The 9,580-nt window shown below is 35.7% G+C and overlaps 1 protein-coding gene across 1 annotated transcript; it reads right to left on the reverse strand.

Moving 5' to 3' along the window:
• Positions 1 to 548: 548 nt before the first annotated feature.
• LOC129357652 (protocadherin-11 X-linked-like) lies at positions 549 to 9,241 on the reverse strand (the record flags this gene model as incomplete). The annotated part of the gene is made up of 3 exons (XM_055026743.1): positions 9,212 to 9,241; positions 7,877 to 7,948; positions 549 to 747 (listed from the first exon to the last, which is right to left on the reverse strand). Coding segments are annotated over exons 2-3 (250 nt in total), but the record flags the coding sequence as incomplete, so codon positions are not given.
• Between the last annotated feature and the right edge of the window lie 339 nt (positions 9,242 to 9,580).

Here is a 9,580-nt window from a genome sequence, read left to right on the forward strand (position 1 = left end):
GTTGTCTGTTCTTATTTCCTTATTTATCAAATAACAAGATGCCTGATCACGTTGCAACTCAAGATTTTCAACCTGTGGTGTACAGCGATATTTTCTTAAAGTGGTTACATTGTCACATCACAGGGAAATGGACATTATTAGATAATGTACATTCATTGGTACAGTCTACTTCAATTAGAAAATCTAATTGTTTTAACACTGATTGATAACCTTTTATGTTGACTCGTGGTTCCCGCATGCAGTTTCATACATGTATCTTCGGCAGAAGGCCATATGCTCTGTATCAAAAAAGATATCTGCTCTTCACACTGAAAGAGCAGTCCAAAATGTGCAGCTGGCTTGCTTTAGGTTTCTGACAAGTATCATCTGCTTGTTTAATATTTGCAAGGCTGATTTGTCATAATCAAACTTTAAACATTATTTTTGAGTATTAGTACCATCTAAAATCATAGATGGTAAATTCAAATTGTCAGCATTTGAAGTACAAAATAAAACACAAAGTCAAATGTTTGCTTGCTCTCTCAAAAATGCAACAGATCGCTACTCACTGGATTCAGGGTCTGAGTTTCCGTCTCCCTCGGTGCGACTATTAGGTGACGCTTGCTCATAGTACTCCTCTTGGGGGAAGTTTAGGGGGAGAGGCTGGGTGGCACTGGCTGTGCTGCTGGGCTCTGCGTCCCCAAGCCCACTGTCACTGCAACTTTCCTGGGAACCATCCGGAAGATGGAAGGTCACACGACGTTGTGTCTATGGAAGATAAATAGACAGCCTTATGAGAGACAAGCTAAATTTACAAGCCATTAAAGAGGACTCATAGTCTTGTGGTTAGGGGTTAATTTACTGATGTTAAAATACCATCTCCATTTTTGTCTGAGAATAAGTATTGCATTTGAGAACATACAAACTACAAATTTCTCTTGCATTGGGGTTTAAATGATAACCTCACAGCAAGATCCACTAAGCTAAAGAAAAAGAGGAAGAAATCTCCTCTGGTGAGGAACATTGTTGTTCAATATTTCAAAATGTAATATCTGAATGCATTGAGCACTGCAGTCAAAATTCCAGTCACCTCGGTTACACTAAGGAGAAGAAAGAAAAAACAGAGGTAGCTTATCTCAAAACAATGCCACATTATTCCAAAAACTATCTGCATGTATTTTATCATTTGAGCTAGGTGAAAAAACAATAGTGTTTTGTCTTGGAAGCCCTACTTCTGTGCCTATGAGTGTGTGTATTTGCGTGTGTGTGTGTGTGTATGAATATACCATCTTAAAAGTCCCAGTGTGTCTCTAAACCAATGTAATTATCAATTCAAAGTGTAACCCTTAACCCTAGTTTCTACTACGTTGACTTTCTTGTGTTTCTTTTGAAAAAAAATACTGACTGGCTCATTTATTGGTCACCAGAGGAAAACATAACAGGAGTGTGCTGTTTTAGGATATGAAGAGCCTGTTATTGAAAAAAGCATTCTAGCGAATTCCTCAATTCAAAGAGGCAAATTCTCCACACTTCCACAAACAAAGACTATTAACATCATCATGAACGGTGGCAGCAATGGTTGTTGATGGGTGGATGGGAACATTTAGAAGATATTAAGTGCCTAAATGTATTAAGAGTAGCATGATTAACACTGCATCGATCATCGTCACCTCCTTCCAACGCTGAAATATGACCAAACTTTATCTTGTCATTAGAGCTGCTAATTGAGAGAAATTGAGAGAGCGACCTCATAACCCAGAACTGCTTCTGGTCTGTTGAGTCTATTGAATTACTTTCCAGCTAATAAAGTAACTGCAAGACTTATAATTGAGGACCTGTTTGATACTCTTCCTGAGAATAGATGGGATGTGTGTTAACAGGTTGAACCATGTCCTAATTTTTCCGCTCACCCAAATTAGGCACAAAAGAGGTAGAAAAAAAAAACGTGTGTAGGCTGAGACTTTGATTTGTAAAAGTCACTGGGATCACATGAGTGTGTGTGTTTTCCTCTGAACAGTGCAAGGCTCTTTGATTTCTCCAGAGGTTTGCAGAAGTTCATGTTGCGACCTTTCTTTGGAGCTAGAAAAGAAAACGGGTCCTGTATGTGGCAATGTATAATAACACATGAACAATTCTTAGAGTCAAAGAACCACACAGTTTCGGTCATTGATATAGCAAAAAAAAAAAAAAAAATCATTCAAACAGACACATAGGTAAATACTTTGACTTTCTTGATGGGCAAGTAAGATACTTTATAATCCAGTAACAATTTATCAAATTGTACTGTCAAAGGAAAACACATTTGTTTGAATTAGTTTCTTTTTTCTATAAATTAGTTACATTAAAAATCACTACTGTTACTACCATCACTACTAAAACATTACAGGAAGAGATGGCGCAGTCTCAGTTTTAAAGAATTTTTAAGTCTTGGCACAGCATCGCAATTGGACTGGGACTTGGAGTTTGACTGAGCTTTTTTAACACATTAATATGTTTTGATCAGAACCATTTCACTGTAGCATTGACTGTATGTTTCATTTTGTTTCATTTCTGACACAATTACAAGTCTTTTGAGCCTTAATAGGTTTTAAAACAGGACTATACTTGGCCCCATCTAGCTTTCCCTCAACTCTGAATAATATTCCCGTTCCTTTTGAAAAGCCTCATCACAGCATGATGCACCATTTTGTACCCTAAGTATGGTACATTTAGGGTGATGTGCATTGTTAGTGTAACCATAGTAACTTATTTCACAGATGTCTTGTACATGACTTATGTGAAACATTAAAGAGTTTTAAAGACTTTAAGAATGGCTCCCTTCTTGGCACTCTTTTTAAAAGGCCAGATTTACCCTGATTGGTCTGGTTTTGTTTCTTTGGTCACCATGAGGATGTCGCTTTACTACTGTTCCCTTGGAAACCTTAAATGTCTTCATAGAACAGCTGTATAAATACTGAGATTAAAATAAACACAAGTTGAGATTTTTAGTAAGACAGTTGACCCTTTTTCCCCACGTTATTACTTGTTTAACGTCACATCACAGAGAAGCTAAAAAGCAAAATCTACTTTTTGGTTTGGCTATTGCATTGCACTTTAATTCAGAGCTTTGGTCAAACCGATAAGACGTCTTTCAAAGCAAATACAACGGATGTGCAAATGACGATCTTAATTTTCTTCATTGCTATAGCAACAAAAGCAAGATACAAGTCCTGAATTAAAGACATCATTAACACATGCTTCTTTGAGCTCAGGAGGAGGTGATGCTCTTCTTCTCACATATTTTCCCCCTTCAGCCTCTACAGTGCACTGATAAATGCATATTGTTTCTCCATCAGAACAAACAAGGGCTGTAAAGCAGGTGAATGGAAGATTAAAATAAACCAAGCTCTAATGAAGGACAGGCTGCCAAAAACCAACTAAAATGCCTCATTTGAAAACTATCAGAAAGGGTCGACTAACCTAAATCCACACAATTAGCTCCCTGAAAGCTCAACTGAGCGATTTTCAAACGCCGTGATGTTGAAACAGCCTGCTAAATATTCTATTTACTTGATTCGTCAAGATCCTGAGGCAAATCTCTTGTTGTCTGGATTTGTTGGTAAGAACGCAAGAAATAAGGAAAATGAGAGAGAAGGAAAGGGCAGACAGTGGAACAAAGTGCATTTCAACTGACAGCTATGAAACAAAACCTTTATGTTGTGCTGTGTTCTATTGGGAAAATAAAGAAGTCATATTCTTCTTTTCTCTGGTTTAAATTTTATGTGATCAGAATAAAAACAATTAATGGGCTTTGTAAAACAAATCTTTTCCTTTCTTCATTTTACATATTATTTCCTAAGAAAAAATGAGCCAGATACCTTACTGGCAAGTTACAGAGCTCTGAGTGCCATGTTTGCAAAAGCTTTCAAGTAGTCTAAATATCTACTTGTTCTCAAACAGCTTTGGCAGCTGTTTCTGAAATTGCTGGAGGATGCAAGCTAAAGCATTGCCCAGGTTCCAGGAAAAGAAAGGGCCCACTACAGAGGGTTGGCAGCACCACAAAAAAAAGCACGACTCCCTCTCCACGTGATTGCAATTATTAAAAAACTTGCTCCAACAATGACATCCAGAATCTATTAGAACAAACAGCTGCGCGTGACAATTAGGACATAATCACTTTGCGTAAAGGGAGTGTCTTCCTGTTTTGGGGGGTTTTTTCAGACTTTTGTTTATTCAAGCTCATTCAAGCTGATGCCAGATGTGAAAAAAAGCCTAATTTGGTTTCATGATGTGCTCAATACCAAGTTATTCAGAGCTACAATATTAATTAGGATTAACTACCATTATTGGGTCTTGAATAAATAAAACTTTTGCTCCCAGTGGTAATGATTGATGTGAATAAAACATTGAGACAAACAAAGCAGAGGAAAACAAACAACCAGGAGTCAAGGTGAAGGTTTTGTCAAGCATGATCACTTATTTAGAGAAGCTGCCAGAAATCCATAAAGCAAAGACAAGCTGCAGTAAGAGATATCAAGACCAAACAAAGCCCTTTGAGTCAGACAAAACACTGCCTTTAGAAGTATGTACACAGAGATAAAATAAACAGCAGAAATGCACGCCAATTTCTAGCATGTAACCTGCCAGAAAATCCTATCCCGCTGCACCCCACCACCAAGCACCTCCAGTAACCAAGCAGACGAGGCAGGATTCACGGGTTACTAGATTAGGAGTCCGTTACATGAGATAGAGGACTGGAGGCTAAGTGCCTGCCACCTTGTCCTTTCTCACCACAGCTCTTTGAGTTTTATTATACCATGCACTTTACCTTGACTATCACTCTCTCCAAACAGCAAAGAACGGCGCACCACGGAAAAGGACTTGGCTGACAACCACCTCACTTTGAGTGATAAACAGGGACCACTTAGAAGTGAATCAGGGGAGATTGGCTCTGCCATTTCAGATAAGGATCACCTCACGGGCACACCTAGACCTGCATAAATCTGCTCCGAGGAGATGGTGATTTGTTACATCACACATGAAAAGGGAAGAAGGAAAAAAACAGAAAACTATAAAGGAATACCTCAATCCAAAGCGGAGTGTCTCCCCATATTCTATGATGTCAAAAATGTGCATCAACAGAATCTGCTGGCAGATGATATTTTTTTCCGAGCTGAGTTTTTTCTGTTACACGTTGTTCCATTGCAGCCCAATACGTGTTAGGAAATGTGTTTCTGGGGGTGAGCTGATGGTTTAGCAGGAAACATGAGTGAAGGTGGTGATTCTGACAAGGGCGTTGGAAGAATGAGGAGTGATTTGTGACAAATCAAATTAATTTTCATCAATTTATTCGCTATTGACTCGTCTGTGATAGATTTACACTGACCACTATGACAAAAAAACAAACAAAAAAACAACACATTGCAAATAAGAAGGCATGAGAGTTTTGATACAACTGCTAAACCACAACTCTAAGTTTGTAGCTTAAAGATTAACAGATTTTATTGTAATTTCATGAGGACAAAAAACTTTTATAAATTACAAATTTGAAATGGAAGGAAAACAATCTTTTTGTTTTTACAAATAAGCTGAAAATTGTGGCACAGTTATTCATATAGATCTACTGAATCAAGGATTTTTAGAAATACACTATCTTACAGTTAAATACAACTTTTGAGGGCACATCTTGCCAACTTTGTACATCTAGAGTGAATCCATCTTATTTTTTATCTGTAGAATAGCTTACAGTGATAAAATAGATTAGCTTTCCTTTGATTTGCAATTTGACACATTTGGAGTTTGACTAGATCATTCAAGCAGAAGAATTTATGATAAAGCATGTCAGGATTATAGTTCTGTCTCTAACTTTAGAGTAATTTTTCAATTGAACGATGAAGATTAGTCCCAGTCTTAAGTCTTTATTGGGTTTTCTACATAGTTTGATCTGTCCTGCATTTACCTCTGTCATCCTCCTTCCATCTTGAATTAATCTTAGTGCTCTCTACGTTATTTAAAGCTTTGGATATGGCTTTATCTATTCCTGCTTTAAAAACTTTATCTCAGCTATAGATAATTATATCATGTCATAAATCCTGATGAATCCAGTCAGTTAAGTAGTTATAGTCTTGAAGTCAGGAGAACTTTCTGCTTTTCAATTCTGACAAGGCAAAAGTTGTCATATTTAAACCTGGACCTCTGAAAAACAAAGTGCTTAGTCAATCTCTAGGTCTGGATGGAATTATAATAAAGTGAAGAACCTATGTGTTTTTTCTTTGTTTGAATCCCAAACTAATTCTTCCTATCTTTCATCTCCAGAATTGCCAAAATTAGAAACAACCTCTGCAGGTTGATTCTGAAAAACTACTACATGGAATTATTACTTCTGTAGTTCTTCTCTATGACAAAGTCCACAAAATGCAGTTAAGCCTTCAGCTAATCCAAAACTCTGCTGCAAGAATTCTGATAACAATTAAAGAGAGCGCTCACACTTATCCTATTTAACTTCCCTTCATTGGCTCCTTTATAAATTTAAATTTAAGATTCTCCTAACATACAAAGCCCTTAATAATCAAGCTTTAATAATCAAACTCCATCATATATGATCCAAATGTTCCTAACAAAGCATTTCACCCTCAGACTTCATGTTTACGTTCTCTATTTACTCTAAGACTACGCTAAGAGTACTTTTAAAGACCCTTGTATTCAGAGCTATCAGACAAAGAGAAGGTTGAATGCAAATGCACTGTAAAAATCATATACTTTATTTTCCACAATTTTATGTTGGTCTATAACACAAAATTAATAAAATATGTTGATGTTTGAGTTTATCTTTGTAATGTGACAGATACAAGATGTTTGGATACATTGTACAGATTCCCAGTATAAATTAATACAGATTACAGAGAATAGAAGCAATGCGCTAAAAAAAAGCCAGAAAAGCTGAGCAAACAAACCTTTCTGTACAGAGCCCCAGCAATATTTTGCTGAAACTGAAAAAAAAGTTGGAGCTGCATACCACTGTACTAATTTCAGGTAGAGAAAAACTTTTTTTTTTTCTGTCCTATTGGCATTGACAAAGGATTGTTTAACCAAGTATAAATAGGGGTAGACTCAGACTACCATATATAAAACAACAAATGAAATGGAGCAAAAAAAAAATAAAAATTCTGATTGCCAGATGCCACAGCATAATCAGGATAAATGATAGCTCAAGTATGAAATTCTGCTGTGCTGTAGACACTCAGATTTATCATGATATGAATACCAGCACGATTAGTGTCACATTACACATTTTCTTAACTTTCCAAGGAGAAGTGTAGTTAGAAAAAGTTATTATTTTTGATCTATTGTAGATTTTTAATGCATAGTTTGAAAAAAGTAGCAAACTCTTATCAGTCCCATTCATGAAATGCATCATTACAACACACAATCAATACAGCTGGAAGTTGCATTACAACCATTTCCAGTAAGAAATTATACATAAATGAGATAGCATGGGATGGATGTCCTGGTCTTTGCCTTTCTTATCTTATTCCTGAAGAAGTTTCTTTTTGTTTCGAGCAGAATCTTTTTGATGCTACTTCTCTAAACCTATGACCTCCGTTGAAAGTCAATATCTGACCTTTATCTCTTTTTAAGAAAGTGTGCTACATGACAGATACAATAACTGTAAAACAAATATTCCCTTCTCCTTCATTTTTTTAAAAATGAAATCTTAAATTTTTGTGTGAAATGGAGCTGAGTTTTAATTGATGCTGTGAACAACTTTCAGCGGTCAGTCTCAGGAAGTGTTGAGCGGGCTTTTCTCAAAAAGTCTATAAATACTCTATTGCAGTGTTAGTTATTTAGAAAAGGTTTGTCGTATTAATTAGATATTTTAAAATGCTTTTAAGGATGTTATCAGCAGGCAGTATCTTACCTGCAGTAGATAGTTGTCTGAGAAATCCAGGTTTGAAGAAAGATTTCTCATATTTCTCACCACAGAGTCAAGCTAAAGGCAAATTAGAGTGGGGTCAGTAAAAAAAAAAAAAGAAAAAAAAAGATTTTTCCACCACCTTAATTGCACAGTTATTGACACACATTAGCTTATAAACATTACCTCCCCAATATTTTTTATTACAAATAAATAAGACTATTGTTATTCGTTGGAGGAAAATACTGTGGTAAATAGCATAAGCAAATGTTAAACAGTATAAAATTGAAAAATATTAGACATATTGATATTGGTGCAATTCCAGGTAAAATAACCATAAAATTATCTTCAAAAAATTTTATTCTATAATCACAATATCAGCTTAAACTTTTATATAATCAATTAGATTTTAAATGAGATATTTGAAATTAGTGTCTTTTTTAAGATGAGAAAACTTTGCATTGGAACAAGGCCTGCTTTGACAACTAGTGTGGATAAGATTGTCACTGCTCTTACAGGGTTCACGTGTTTTCATATAGCATGTAATGCTCAGATTACATATGCTATGTAAAGTAAATTGTTTTTCCATTTCATAGAAATGAACAATTTGCCTGACACAGTATATTGATTCACAGTTGTCATTGCAAGATCAATGTTTGCAATATTGAAATGGAAATAAATTGCTTGATTGCATTTTTGTCTTAAGATCTCATATTTACAAAACAAGTGCAAAACATTCCAACTCTGAATGGCAACAATATACTTGGCAAGCTAAAGCAACTCTCTCGACGGCAACTTCAGATGTGTATGTTTAGTGGCCAAGATGAAAAGCTCACAGGAAATGGTAAGGGTGTTGGTATTGTTGAAAACAATGAAGAGTCAAACATTTTTGTCAGTCAGAAGCTGTATTGGCATCATAATACTCAGCATTGGGATCATAATATCATATTCCTCTGAAACATAAACTTCTCTGAATGCATGTATGGATGAATGGAAATAATGTTCCAACAATGTCACAATGTTGCAGAACAAAGAAGAATTAAAAAAAAAAATACAAAGGATATTCCATACTCCATTTTTCCTCTTATCAAATAATAAACTAGGCCTAAAAATATTTCAGTTTTCCACATTACCGACAAGCCCTGCTCACAACAGCTTCATAACCCAGCTTCAAAAAACCTGAGCTATTCCTTTGGGAATAAGTCATTCTTATGCAAAAATTGAAATTGAACAAAAATAATTGATGCCGAGTTTAATTTCCTATAACGTCTATGGATATATTGCACTGACACACAGATTATGCCTAAGAGAGAACAAAAAAGGAGCATGTGTGAGACTTACATTCACGGAGGTTATCTTGCCAAGTTGACAGGCTTCCTGAAAGACAAGAACAATTTAGTTTGGATCAGTGGCTGGCTTTAATTTTTTCAATATTTATTTTGGAAACCAATTGTTTGAGCTAACAAACAAAAATGTGCTGGGAACATTTCAGTTCTGTTAGAGTCAGCTAGAGTTCACAGTTGACAACCTTACTGATTTGTGATTTTACTGTTATTTTTAAGTCCAAATTGGGAATAAGGGTATATGTCATTTTTTTTTGTTTTTTAAAATCAAATGCAGAGTTTGGTAGTACACTTCAGTGCTCTGTTGGCTACTCAACAAACATGTAAGGTAGTAAAAATCTCAGAAATATGAAGACTCAGGCAAACC

This window comes from Poeciliopsis prolifica, unplaced genomic scaffold (assembly GCF_027474105.1).
Source record: "Poeciliopsis prolifica strain line A6 unplaced genomic scaffold, Auburn_PproV2 SCAFFOLD275, whole genome shotgun sequence".
Lineage (NCBI taxonomy): Eukaryota > Metazoa > Chordata > Actinopteri > Cyprinodontiformes > Poeciliidae > Poeciliopsis > Poeciliopsis prolifica.